At 37.7% G+C, this 15,269-nt stretch overlaps 2 protein-coding genes across 2 annotated transcripts; both read right to left on the reverse strand.

Moving 5' to 3' along the window:
* Positions 1-1,820: 1,820 nt before the first annotated feature.
* Positions 1,821-4,873, reverse strand: LOC100370836 (uncharacterized). Its single transcript, XM_002731493.4, has 3 exons — positions 4,645-4,873; positions 2,352-2,735; positions 1,821-2,042 (listed from the first exon to the last, which is right to left on the reverse strand). The coding sequence occupies exons 2-3, from the start codon at positions 2,717-2,719 to the stop codon at positions 1,871-1,873; spliced, it is 540 nt and encodes a 179-aa protein (XP_002731539.1). The 5' UTR covers positions 2,720-2,735; positions 4,645-4,873; the 3' UTR covers positions 1,821-1,870.
* Positions 4,874-5,372: 499 nt separating this feature from the next.
* On the reverse strand, positions 5,373-12,744 carry LOC100369501 (uncharacterized). The gene is made up of 3 exons (XM_085502420.1): positions 12,643-12,744; positions 7,802-8,132; positions 5,373-6,063 (listed from the first exon to the last, which is right to left on the reverse strand). Exons 2-3 carry the CDS (start codon positions 8,116-8,118, stop codon positions 5,925-5,927), a joined length of 456 nt encoding a protein of 151 aa, XP_085358546.1. The 5' UTR covers positions 8,119-8,132; positions 12,643-12,744; the 3' UTR covers positions 5,373-5,924.
* Between the last annotated feature and the right edge of the window lie 2,525 nt (positions 12,745-15,269).

The following is a 15,269-nucleotide window of genomic DNA, read 5'->3' on the forward strand; positions in this document are numbered from 1 at the left end:
TTTATAATTCAAAGAATAATATTTGTCCACTGTTATGTGTGAAGTACAATTTTAAACTGACAAGGTATAACGAGGAATTGTTATTGATCACAGTAAAAAGAAACAATAAAAAAAATCGTGAAATTTATAAAACTTCACGCATTACTATTTTGATTTTCTGCATCACTGTAACATAAAACATCGTGAAATAGTAGTTCGTCGACGACAACAGCCAAACAGCCTTTTGTGGAGGTGGGGGAACAAGGATTTCAGTTTTTTAAACCATAACGCCCTCTAAAGTCGTTATTTCTCCATCTTTCCAGTCGCATTATGTTGAACACAACATGAGCTATTTATGTGTTTACAAAACTAATCAATTGATGTAATTTGTCAAGTATTCATGTATGTATATTTCCGGTTATTGTGAGTATATATGAGATATATAGCACATAATCTTGAGTAAATAATCACTACACAAAAACTAACATTATTGAATATTTATAGTTATATTACACCATTGCCAATACCAGTGAATTTTATGACGTCATCAGTGACTATGGTGTATTCTCACTACCTGCACCTAGGCCCCGAAGCATGTATGTGCATACAATGTATTTGAAAATACGGAAGAGTATATCTTGCACGCTTCAGACACGCCCACAATTATATCCAGTCAGCGGTAAGAAATGCGCCATCTACGTTGTATGTCTCATTGGCATACAGGTGAACTAAAAACGAATGGCGAATCCTCGAATATATGATCTTTTCTCTCCCGTCAGCGGTTTTCATGGGTTGAAATTAGACTTTTTTTAGTATGTGTGCTAGTGTCATTTTTTTTCTCGTACTACTTGCTCGACATTTGGTACTGTACCAGTCACTAATACACTCACAATGTATGTGATTACATTTCTGATATAACAAAACACATTTCTTTTCCATTTCACCGTAAGAGAACGTGAATGCCCGGATGGAATGCATTTCAAGAATTACGTTTTCAATTAGGCAGATTTCAGGTACAGTGGCAGTTTTTTTGTTCGCTTTGAACTTTGCTTCTCGTCTTCTGCTTTATAATAGCAGCGAATTCAGTGGTATTGGCAATGCTAAAAAATTATAACAAAAATGAACCCGCAACCTATAATAAACTGAAGTACACTTTGTGCCCCGTATATGTGCTCGACCATAATACGATGGCACTATGGACGTATCATACTGGAATATTGGGTTTGACATATTAGAATGAAGTACCTGTATTATAAAAGAGATTGAATTGTCATACTATAGAGCTGGACGTATCATATTGGAATATCGGGTCTGACATATGAAGTACCTGTCGTAAAAGAGAGGTTGAACTTCACACTATAGTGCCAGAAGTATAATATTTGAATATCCGGCCTGCCATAAAAGGATGTTTGACATGTCATATTGGAATAATGGGTCAGTCACGATAGGATGATGGGCCTGATATGAGAATGATGGGTCAAATTAGGATTGATAGACATGCCATATTAGAATGCTGGGTCTGTCATATTGGAATGTCGAGTATGTCATATTCAAATGCTGGTTCTTAAATATTATAATGAGAAGTATGCTATAAAGAATTGTGGATCTGTCGTGTCAATTTGAAAATAAGGCACGTCAAGTTATGATGATGTGGTGGCCATAAAATGATGATGGTAATATCATATATAGATGACAGGCGCATCATATACAGATGACATGCGCATCATATACAGATGACATGCGCATCATATACAGATGACAGGTGCATCATATACAGATGACAGGTGCATCATATCAGGATGGTGGAAAGGTAGGCCATTTTAAAATGACAAGGGAGGAACTATGGTAAGACTACTATGTAATTGTCCGTGTCATACTGGAATGCTGGACATCATGGCATTGGAGTCTTTGTCGGCTCTCCTTCTCCAGGTGGTGGCGATGTTGTTGTTGGTGGTCCATTCGGGGGGTATGTTCCATCATTCGGTGCTGCATAATTATACTGTCCCGAAGTCACCACGCCATATGGAGGTGGTTGTTGTGCATATGCCGGGGCCGGAGCATAACTGCAGATGAAATTGTACAAGGATGTTACTTCAAGAATGTGTCGTTTCAAATATGTGAAGGTATAATATTAGCTCTCCATTCTATTTATGTATGATTCTACATGCTGGATTTATTTTATATATAATTTCTACTGTATTATGTAACGGTTTATTCTGTTCTCAAATATCACATTATGCATGCAAACTGGCTTGTCTCAGTAGACAACAATGGTTTACTTATATTATTATTATTATTATTATTATTATTATTATTATTATTATTATTATTATTATTATTATTATTATTATTATTAACATGGATATACTAACGGCTGTGGTTGTGGATACGGGTCATTCATTCCCGGTGCTGCAGTTCCCGGATATGGTCCGCTGTATGCAGGAACAATCGATTGTCCATAGTTCATTTGTGTGGTATTACTAGAAACAACGACGGTTCCTGCTCCACTCTGCTGAGTCTGGAGGACGGTAATATGTCTCGCCCTTTGTTGAGCTGTGCAGATATAAACCGAGCCGAAGATTATCAGAATTATTCCCCCGAAGAAGAGAATACCACCAACGTAGATCGTTCCGAATAGTACGACTCCCAGTATTACAGATACGACCACCATACTGATACCAACGCCAAGCATTATGAATCCACGCGTGCGTCGCTGCCGAGCAATAGCGTCAACATCCATTTTCGGTTTGCAGTGTCTGATAAAGTGAGGAGAAAGCGGAGAGACATTTATATAGAGGTTACACGTGTTCAATAGTATAATAACTAGTTTATAATTGTCGTAATTAGCATATTGCAAACGGAAATGAGCATTTAATCAACGACTAGTGACGCGCTAGTCAACTGTATGCAAGAGCTTATTGGTTAAAATTGTCGTGTTTCATTTCTTGTGATGTAAATTAGGACACTTATGTTTTAACCATGAATGCAGACTACTAGTATATCATGATACTTAAAATACAATGATGTAATAACGATTTAGGCAATGTTCTACTGTTACGTGTAATCAATGTTACTAATTAAACCACACTACACATCAGTTAAATTACTACATGTAGTATCACAACTGTGCATGCATTTGAATATGGTCAATGACCGCGCAATGACGTTTCTCTGTAAAGTCCAATTGTACGTATATCACACCTCTAGAGACAGGTAAACATATTTCTTCTGTCGCGTTCAATTTGAGAATCCGAGTTCTGATTAACACACATTAGAGTAAGTACTCCATTTCATCCGTGGAGGCGGCACGAGGGGTGCCCCCCAAAAAATATTTGGGAAAATCAAGCTGAAACCTTTTTCTGTCAGCAAAATTTGCCCCTCAAAATGCAGAGGAAATAGCGTTTCAGAGGGTCTAGATGCCACGGACCCCCTAGTAAGGTCATGCGGAAGGCGCGAAGAATGGTGAGCAGACCCCCCCCCCCCCGTGCAAAATTGTGTACCGCCGCCTCTGTTCATGTACGTTGTGTGTCCCATACGACGTGTACAACAAGTGTAAACACGAAATGCAAACGACCCTGAATTATTAACTCGTACTTCTCGGGGGTACTCGCGAGAGTTGAAAACACGGGAATAGTATAATTCGACATTTAGTCTAAAATGGTGGTTCAAAGTTGTACATTTTTACATGAAAACTCAACAGGGTTATTTATTGAGGAAATTGGAGCATATGTACAAGGCAGAATTTAATTTAACGTCGAAAAAAAAAACAGTTAACAAACAAGGTGCCCTCTGATTGGTTTGACTGTTACGTGTTAGGGTTGCGTAGCCAATCAGACAATTCGACAAGTATTTTCACAATGACTCTCAAAGTTCAGCATCATACATGACCCTAAACGAGGGAACTTTACCCGGCATAGTTTGTGAAAAGAAGATCTAAAATGCTGAAAGGTAATCTTTACATCGGTACCATACGTATTCATTTTGTTTTTCTACTTGAGTATGCCACCATTTATAATTTAATCTAAATAGGGTATTCATAAAAACAGCGATACATCAAATCTGACACACGAGAGTGTGTTTAACACTCAATATACGTTGCTAGTTGTATTTCAAATTGTTCACCTTATCATGTTGAGCAACCCTGCACTAATCGACTGTAATAAAAAATATTCAAGAATTTGTCGGGAATTTATAAAACAGTCCTATGACCCCGTCTATACAAAACTAACAAAGAGCCGGTAACCAAGCGTATCATGTTGTGACCGACTGATTTCGGGGTCGGCGTTTTCAATTGTATGTGCATGACTGTCCCATTATGACTTAAGGCAATGACGTCACGACTCTTGAACAACCGATCGCCATCTTGTGTCCGAAGTAATTTCTGTTGTAGTTCCGTGTTGAATTTCTCCCACTACACAAATCACCTTGAATATATTAATAGCGCATCCAAATAAGCAGGCTGCGTACATATATTAATTCAAAATCGAAAGTTGATAGTAATTCTTTTTACTAAAATCTAGTAAACGGTGAACTACCATATTTCGAAGATATTGGCGCATGTACGTGAGGTGTGTTTGTTCTTAAGAATCAATCACCGTCAGATCAGCGTTGGCTCCGAAACAATGACGTTCCGCGTCACGTGCGTTTTTCAAATCAGAAACTTACCTTCTATCACGGGTAACAATTTCCTGTTAGATAAGCGACGGCTTAATCGGTGTCTTTTTAACTTACACACAGGTCACGCTCGATGGTGTTCGGTCTATAGTCTCACCAACCCGTCCTTTATTTGCTTTTCAGCAAATATGAATAATCATAAATTTTTCTTATTTATGATATTCTGACAGGTATTTTGTCTGCGTTGCCACCGTGCGCTCAGATGACGTCGATGACTACCTGACCCGACTACGAGGAAGTTTATCACGTGACACCAAATAGGTTGAAACGGGTCATTGGGTGCTCAAAACAGAAAGAAAAAAACTTACCCAAGTTTCTAATCGCATACCTGTGACCCATTACCCAGGTGTCGTAACCGTGACTGATAACAATAGTAAATATTTATTGGACAACAACTAAAAATGAATAGTCAATGAAGAACTAAGCGTCATCGCAAATGATATGAAGACTTAGACACACCTATAATCATTGAGTTTTTATACATTGAGCTCATATTGACCTTTGAACTGTAAGGGCCATCATTAAATAGAAGCGCACTATTATTATAACAATCATATACTACGCTGTGTAGTATATTTATTATACCTTTGTCACAGACGTCAGTCGTCGCTACGCAACGGAATATCGGAGTCATATTATGTTGATTTTCTACTGGGATGCGGACAGTTGTTATTGAGCTACTTGTCAGCATTATATGAAAAGGAAGGTCAACAACCGAATAGAAATAAATGTATTTATTTATTAAAATAAACTGCAAACTGGAAAATAGTGTGTTTAGCCGCTCTCAGTTGTCCTAGAAATGTGTACGTATATATTTACAATAACTTTTTACAAATATAAATCTTGTCATGCGAACCGGGTGGAGCTGTGTTTCGGTGTCTGTCTTAGATCGCGGATACAGAGCAGTAAAAACAACCGATGCAATATGAACAAAATTGAACATTTTTGATGTTGACTTTGGGCATGCGCAGAAACGTAAATGACGACTCTCTAATCGCAGGCCTCGACAGTAAGCAAGATGTTGTTTTATTTGTATTATGTATGCCTCCAGTGTGAAAAAAGTATTATTTTGGGCGTAGTTTTGTGGTACAACCATAGATAATTTACTACCCTTGCTATTGTCGGTGAATAGCATTATCGACTCGGATGGTGGCGCTGCGTTCATACAGGACAAACGTTTTAAAACTTTTCATAAATATACATGTGACATTGAATGCTCAGTTCGCCATATTGCATGTTTAAAGGTGTAACCACGAAGTATAATATTCTGTCTAGGTCTTGGCACTATATTGCTCTTGCTGCTCCTGTTGTTGTTCTTGTTGCTGTAGCTGTTCTTCCTGTTCCTGTTGTTGCTGTTCTTGTTGCTGTTCATCCTCCTCCTGTTCTCGCTGCTGCTGTTGTTGTTGTTCACTTGAAAAAAAAATATCAATTACTAATTATTACCGATATTTCTGGAACAATTTTAGGAGATGCGGTGCGTTATGATTTACTAAACACAATTTGTATGTCAGACTAGACAGAAAAGATTATGTATGGGTAATTCAAATTTTAATATGAGCTATGGTGGTAAATAAGAAAAAACATAAATTATTATTAATAAGTGACGTCAGACCGGCAGGTTTAGAACGCAGGTTCAGGTTACGGATTCAGATTGCTAGTGTTGCTAGTAAAGGGGGCACTGGTTCGGTCGACCCCAGTTTATTTAATTTGCATAAATCCCCATTACCATGGCAATTATGGCACTTTTATAGAATAACTAGACTGTAATGAACTCATTCGCGGCCATCTTGGAAATACTTTTGTGCACATTGAACATTGGATATGATGACATCATTATTAGCGTTTACTCGGCTGCGCATGTACGCAATAATATTTTTATGAATGTTCGAGGCGATGGGAGCATTGGATTTTTTTTATCGATCTGAGGTCTGCAAGGCTTTCCTCCCATGTGATCGTTCAGTCTGGCGGCGATAGATTCAAGACCATATATCGAATTATTTACGATCTCAACACCTGTTTTCTAAGGCGTGAAGGTCACCTGTTGAAACGGGGTAGCATAATATCTCATGGAAACAATGTCATGCTGAATTAATAAAGTTATTACTTAATTAAACAATATATAATCCTCGTTTGTTGAATTGTTTGGGGTATGTTTTTTATGTGGATCAGGGCACGGTGGGCTAATATAGCTGATATACAGTGGACGGTGGTTTTGTGGGAGGATACTGCGTTATCCAATGAACACAAGCCAATGCTGGATTAATTAATAATTAACCAACGACAAAAAATCTGAGTTTCAAGTAACAAGCTAAACATAGTGAAGGAAAAGTAGGATTTTAATTGCGAAATTGTTGCCAACATTTTTTATAACGTATTTTTGTATTGTATTCACCTGCTGTGGCGTTGCCTTTTTGAGAGGAAAGTATATATATTCTCTGGAGACCAGGCCATGGTGAATTGATATGAACTGCTTTAAATCTTTTGGCGGGGGGGGGGGTACTAGTAGTACTTTCTCTACTGAAACAAGGACATGTTAGATTAATAAAGATAGTACTTAATTCTATAAAGCATAACCCATGTTGTATTGAACGTTTGTTGAACTGGGTAGCATATTTTTCCCATGATGGCTAGGCCATGTTAGGTTAATATAATGCTGCTTTCATATATTTAATACTTTTGCTATAACAAATTTCAGAATTGTGTATTTATTATTGATGACGACTAATAACGACTATAATTATACAGTTCATTATCGTAAAATGAGCGGGCTAAAAATAATTTTGTTTGTGGAGCACCCATGGCCCGCCTCACGCAAAGGTCACCGAAATAGTTACATTTACGTAATAATAGTCGCTTAAAACTCAGTTAAAACCTATTTTACCACACCGAGACTACGGTACAAATGTATATTTAAATGCCATGTAACAGACTGAAATATTATCGGGAGTAAACTGTAACCTGTGTTATGCACTCACCGTTTTCAGACACACAGCGTAAATTGAATTGCGGTGGTCGTCGCGCAGCGCGTGTTCGAATTTCACGTGAACATACAATGCATTTTACACGCGTTGTGTACGTCGCTATGAGTCCCATATCGAACAGAACGCTGCGCAACGACCACCGCCCCTTTATATATGTAAACCCTTACCTCTGTTGCTCGAGAGATGGTGTGGGTTTTTCCGCCGGTACAACCCTATGGATGACGTTGACCTTGGATTTTTTGCGCGCAGTGAAGTACAAAACAACACCTGCAATAATCAACCCGAGTCCGAGCAGCAGAAGAATTGCGCCAATGTACGGCAGGCCTTCGAGTATTACGAAGAGAACAATTCCAGCGATGATCAACAGTACACCAGGAATGAATAGTATCTGTCCAAGAAGACGACGTTTTCTATTACTGGCATCGTAATCGCGATATCCAGGTTCGTGTATCACGCTTTCTAGATTCTCTTCGTGTTCGTCCATGTTTGCTGGGTTAACTGTAAACAGACAAACGTGGATTGAGTTTCCTATACATAAATACCGACGTATTACATGTATTAACTTCTTCGTAATCGATGTCAATAACAAATCTGCTAAATATTAGATGAAAATAAATGTATATGATTTGAGCATGGAAGGTACTAACGTTAGTACCTATGATTTGAGTAACTAATTTAGTTGGACTAACTAAAAGTACCATTAATATTCCACTGAATTTTTCGGAGATTGCGCAACAATCGGGCGCACGTTCGTGATCGTGATCATTCCACTGCTAGTGGGTAAGCTAGGGTAGTAAATCAAGCACTTGTATTTTTGTTGTGTCCGCAAATAGTCCAGTCAATTTTTGCAATAAATTTGTGTGTATTGGTTGTCTCTCTGGAGTGGCTGCCACATTGTTGAAGTTTAGTGGTGATCCCTACGAATGCTGCCCTCAGCGTTGAAATTGTTGGGGAAAAAACAATCGTAGATCACTAGCTCTTGTCACATTGTTTCGTCAATGTAATCACACTGTAATCACATTCTAGTAATCAGACATGTTTCATGCATACATTTCCATGTGGTCGAAGACTTGGTGACGGTATGCAAGTTCTTTCAATCAATAGTCAATGAGTCTGGGAGGTCATACTTGAGAAAATAAATAATAAACAACCGAGCTTAGCCCTAATGTACACCCACACTTGTTATTTTATAAGAATTTTAACTTCAAAAGTTACTTCTGACATTGTCTATTATATTAAATAAAATCATACAAATCTGATACAAATTAATGTTGTTTCGTCACTCGGCCCAAGTGCCACGCCGCATAGCATCACCGACAGTGTTAACTCCCTTGACTGTATTGTCGACTATTACCGTGACCGCTACCCCGCCCCCTCAAACTACGACAGCTTGGCGACATGGTCATCGATAAAGACAAACATATATAAATGCAATGACGAATATTCCAGCTCGCGGTGATCTATACGGGTGACTATACAGGTTACGGGCGGGCCGGGGACGGCTGTTTTACGCCGACAGCTCCAAGGTTGTCCCGGTAGGTTGCAGGTTACGAGGATTCATTAAACCAGTTCATTACCTCCATGATTAAACTGAGCCGTGCTTGAAATCCACTGATTCTGGAGCCGTTAATCTCGGTTTAAACCGACTCACCTTGATCTATCCCGCCGTGACAATGTATTTTAAATGCAGCAAAACTGTGACAACCAAATTATCTCAAAAAGCTAACAGCGAAGTCGAAAATCCTACGTCCATAGCGACGTCAGCGTTGTTTGATGGGCATTGTTGTGATGGTCAAATCATGTGTATATATATAATACAACAACCGCGCCTCAGTCTGTGTGTCCTTAAAGCATGTATTGTCAGAACACTCTCTTTTGTCCTTGCTGCCCTGACAACCAAACATTAAAAGGCGAGTGTTGTTTGATCAACACGCACTTCTATTGCGCATCATAATGACGTCACTCTTCGTTGTCGACGACATGACAAAGTATGATCGCTGTCCACGATCTCCATATCATCTAGATCATTACACGATGGCATTGTTTTAACCTGCATTATATACACTTTATTAATTTGGTCGTCGGTGACCATACTTCGTATTTGTTTTTCATTCAAACATTTGAAAATAAACACACATATACATGAATTTGTTACTTATTCTAATTTAACGCAGAACAATACTTCCCTCCGTAAGCTGTGCCCTCAAGCGTCGAGACGCTTATGTGACGTCAACATGATGGCGTAGAAGAAGAGTGTAAGAAACTCTGAATTGGGATAATGTAATTTGCCATTTACAAAAAGTCGTAAATTTCTGAAACTTTATTTCAAAAAATTAGAATTTCATTTCATTTCCCACCAACATTTTGCTGTATCATTTTGTATATTATTTTCTTACAATTTTTTTGTTAATTTTGGTCACACTTTGTTCATTGGCTACAGATCTTGATCAAGATTGTTGTAAAAATGTTGAAAAGGTCATATAGGTTTAATTTATGACAAGAGGTTTTCACGCTTGAAGAGTCAATACACGCTACGTGGTCATACTAGTGTCAGTGTCACGTGACAGCTTTGTCAGGGTACGTTATCGAGTCTATCATTTTGTTCGTTCTCGTACGCATCTACTACTCGTATACTAAAAAAAAACGCCCTCGAATGGTAGTCAGGTCCATGTCTGATCAAAATTTAAAAACGTTAACTTGGTGTACATACGAACTGGTGAGCATGCGCACTGTGAACCAATGACAATTACGTAACCTAACAACATATCATGTTCATAATAAACCCAGACCAGGCATTTTTAAATAATATAATATGTATAATAATTATTTACATTGCAATTTGTTCAGCTCAGTTTTAAACTTTAAAGAAACTACTCAAACTTTTTGACAAGAAATATGCCAAGACCCGTGAAGTTCAAATTCCCATAATGCATCTCACTTTGTCTTTCAATACAATAACGGCAACTATCGGCTGCTAATTAATGTGCCAACATTTTCGAGAACATTCCGTCAGCAACACCCTGGACGGCAAAGCATGTATTCGATGACACGACTAAGATATTCTACACAGAAATAGTGCGTTCAGAAAGCTGTATTAAAATAATCAGGATTTCTGCAAACTGAACAACTGACGGATATACGATTCTGACAATGTCCGTAAGCTGTGCCTTCTATGCATCGTATGTAGAATCAGTTCATACTGCACACACTTCAAAAGATAGCTCAGGGTTCCAATGTCATCGTGACGTTAGGGATCATGTAAATCGTCCAGTCTGTCATCCACGCACATGGTGTTATGGCGGTGGTGGGCCAGTGTATGGCTGATACGGATCACTCACTGCTTGTCCGTATGTGGGCGGTGGCGACTGTCCATACGATGGCTGACCATATGCTGGTTGGTCTGTCTGTCCATATTCCATTTGTCCGTACGGTGGCGCGGTTGGTTGTCCATAGGCTGGCAGACTCGGAGTACCAGGCAATGGCGGACCAGGTTGGTAGCTGTATAGAAGTAAAATAAATGTCATTAGCATATTGCGAGTATGGAAGCGTACTTCATAAATGTTGGGATGTATCCCAAGTCAGTATATTCACAAGCATATTAGTGGTCGTAGGGGGCGTAATCTGCAGTAAGTATACAGTTTAAGTTGTTAGCAGCCCACAAAATCAAATTCGTTAAATTAAACTGAGTTAATACAGTAGTCAGTTTCTACGACACCATCATCACATAACAAAAAGCTGACCAATAGGTACCACTAATCAGTTGTCTTATAATTCCAATAAACAATGTCCTCTCTACACAATTATTATGGTATTTGAATTCATTAGGAATTCTAGGAGGAGTAATAGATGATATTGCCTTTTTATTGGAAGTGTTGTTTATGTGCGTCTGCTTAATTGATTGACACTTTACCTTTGCGGGTACGGATCGTTCTGCCACCCGCCTGCGGGAGCTGGTGGCCCACTATACGCAGGCAGGTGAGCCCCTTGTCCATATTCAATGCGCTGTGTTGTAGTACCCTGTGTGGCTTCTTTGTGAGCAATCGTCTGAACTCGGTTTTTGTTTGTCTGGTACCTGTGTGCAGCGACAGCCCCAATACCGATCATGACAACACCTCCAAATATCATACATCCGGCGATGTAAAAAAAGTCGATCGCAACGCTTATAACAATAATACCAGCTACGCTTAATGAGATTCCGATCACAATGAACAACATGGCCCTTTTGAAAATTGACGGATCATCGTATGCTCCATAAGGCATGTTGACTGCAAGTCTACCGAGTAGAAAAAATATCAACATATAAGTTCATACAACTTATTGTTTATGTTTATTTTTTTCTCACTTGCCGGTTTTCATTATATATATATATATATATATATATTGATTAATTAATTGATTGTATTTATATATATTTATTTGCACACAAAAATAATCATTATAAAAATAAGCAAGCATATAAGCATTCAATTGAAACTACCTCTCATTATAATAACATGGACTTACATAGTTTGGAGGTGTATATTATAACAATAGCGACAAAATGAAAGTAAATGACACACCCATACCTATTATACTAATAGTACAAAGAAAATGTGTAACATTTCTGTCGAAGTATTGTACAATAACTGAAAACACAAATAGTTATATCCTAAACTTGATTTTGTTTGGTTAGGGCATGAAGTTATTCTATTATGCCTTCATTATAGGGACATCGTGGAGGTAGAGCAGAGTGACCTCCATGGGTTTTAAGGTGAGTAAGAACAGTACGTGTTCATTTACATGTCGGACACCAAGCGACTGCACAAAGATAAAGTAGGCTCTATATTTTGCCGTTTTATGTTCTCAAATCATTGATTATTTCATCGGTGAATGAAAAGCAACTAGTTAAATTATCTTGAACTTCGCCACCACCTGAACGGCCATAAAAATGTTAACTGTTCACAATTCAAAACATATATAAACATATAATATATTATTTCACTCATCAAAACACTTAGTATAAGCTCACCTGGACGGAGTTCAGGACGGAGTCTCTCTCTATTATAGTTATGGTCAATACAAATATAAAGAATGCACCGATGTTTCAAGATTTCTTCAAGACTGTCCGGAAACCACGTCACTCAAATCAAAATGGCGTCCACTGCTAGGATTGCACACGTAATTGTGTGCCATGCTATTGTCATATACCTTTGTCTGTTGTTATGCGAAGTAACAATTGACGACCTTGTGGGCAAGGTCATACAGTGAAGTCGTTCCTCAAGCAGGCGAGAGGCTTACTTGAATATTCGAATTTAACTTCACAATAACGTTAGTCATTGACGGCGTCGTTTCTAGTAAGACACCTGTGTTATGGGTAAAACGGTGTGGTGCGCTCTTAGTTGAAGTTGCAACAGTAATTTTATTTGTCAATAACTTCATATCGAAAATCACATAATCAAGCAAATATGTATTATCAAATCGAATCATTAATAAGTTATGTTGGTGTATAACGTTTAAAAAAAACATTGTATATGATTTTTGGAAACGATAATATACATTGCATGTATTTGGATTGCGAGTTGAATTGCGAATTGAATTGGATTGCGAGTCGTTCTTTATTGGTATAAATAAACTTGCCCAATCTCTTGTCCTGACTCAACAATTAACATCGTATGTAGTGTTATTGTATAGAATGTCGTCTCTATAAATGATATAGCTATAAATAAATATAAATGCACAATATTTACTAGTAATTTTATTAATAAAACATTTATATCGCAGTACAACACTCAGTATTTTACTTTGAAAAAAGGTCATTTTGACCTCTCCAAAAACACTAAAACATTACAGTTTTGTTTAAAATTACACGCGTTTGAATTTAAATAGTGTTTATATACAAAAGCAAAATTTTTTTCGCTATTTACAGTGTAAAGATTACTCGGAATAACTGTTGTGATTTTATTTTCAATTTGCTAATGACCACCCGATCATTAACAAAAAAATAAAACTATTTACAACGACGTTGGTATCCCAGAAGAGATGATTTTTGATGTTCGAGTAAATATTCACACACTTTATGCGACAGCAACGACGTCACGTTTGAGGTGATCAGGCACGCAAACAACATAATTAAGTTTTTGTTAACTTTTAAGAGCTTTGATTGGTGTAAAGTATAAGGAAGCACAAACAGTCTGATTTAGAGATGTAACCAACACCGAAAATTCCTAACGTATCTAAATGTAACTTGTATCGTTATCGTAAGACAGTGGCGGATCCAGCAAAATGTATTGGGGGCGGGGGGGGGGGTAAGCTTCGCTTAAGATATACGGAGCGAAAATCGCAGAGAAGCTATGCGTAATCCAGATGATACGAATCGTCATGCGTTTGGGGGGCCATGCCCCCCTCTGGATCCGCCACTGTCGTAAGAAATCCTCGCTGGACTACGAGAGTACCGCTCAGGTCGGCGTGGGGTTGACGTGACGTCAACGTGACGTGATCCATTGTCACTGCCCGTAAAAAAGGCTAAATTTTATTTTGTTTTCATGAACTTCAATGATTTTGGTATGTCTTTCTGAAAGTGGGTATGAGGAGTCAAATATTCAGAATGTTACATGCAATTTACAAGGATGTTAAATCTTATGTACGCACTAATAATAACATTAACACTCAGCTGTGATAAAGACTTTCCGTTTTCGACATTGTGAAATTCTTTCGTTTTTATGCAGAAAAATAAAGTATTTTTTACCAAGTAAAATCATTTTTATTAAAGTTATTGTTCATATATGAGTTGTTGAACACATTACATAGTTTGTAATTTTGTTCATCTTTTTTCAGCCATAATTCAAGACAAAAAGAAGACAATAATATAGAAAATTGTTCTTTTTCTGTAATATTCTTTTGTAATCGGCAATTGTGAAAATTATTTATGAGCGCATAAGAAATACTAAGCCAACCTGGACAAAATTTGGTAAAAGATGTGTCCATATTTGGTAAAAGATGTGCCCATATTTGGTAAAAGATGTGTCCATATTTGGTAAAAGATGTGCCCATATTTGGTAAAAGATGTGCCCATATTTGGTAAAAGATGTGCCCATATTTGGTAAAAGATGTGCCCATATTTGGTAAAAGATGTGCCCATATTTGGTAAAAGATGTGCCTATATTTGGTAAAAGATGTGCCCATATTTGGTAAAAGATGTGCCCATATTTGGTAATTTGAGAGATGTGCGGTATAGTCACGAAATGTTTGATGTAAATAGATTTGTAAATATTTTTTTGTTTTTTGAACTTCAAACACTAAGTCAGTGTGTGATTGACATTGGACTGGAAAATTGGTTTATTACCATTTGTATATGATGTAAAACATATTTATTCACTGTGAAAATTCGAAATCGTGTGCATGTGTTAGCACGTATTTTGCTGTTCCCCTTTATTGGCTATGTACTAGAAAGTGAAAGAAAACATGGAAAGCGTGGAACAATAAGAAAGTCTATGTTTTCTTTGTTATGCAAATAAGGTAGACCATGGATATGACTTTTATTAGCTTGTTTACTCCAACTACGCAATCTTTCGTTAGTTTGTTTTTCCCCAAATAACATTGTCGTTACACAATGTGTGGCAGCATTTATGTTACATGTAATGACTTTGCGCAAAAACC

This window comes from Saccoglossus kowalevskii, chromosome 8, assembly GCF_978046115.1.
Source record: "Saccoglossus kowalevskii chromosome 8, keSacKowa6.1, whole genome shotgun sequence".
NCBI lineage: Eukaryota > Metazoa > Hemichordata > Enteropneusta > Harrimaniidae > Saccoglossus > Saccoglossus kowalevskii.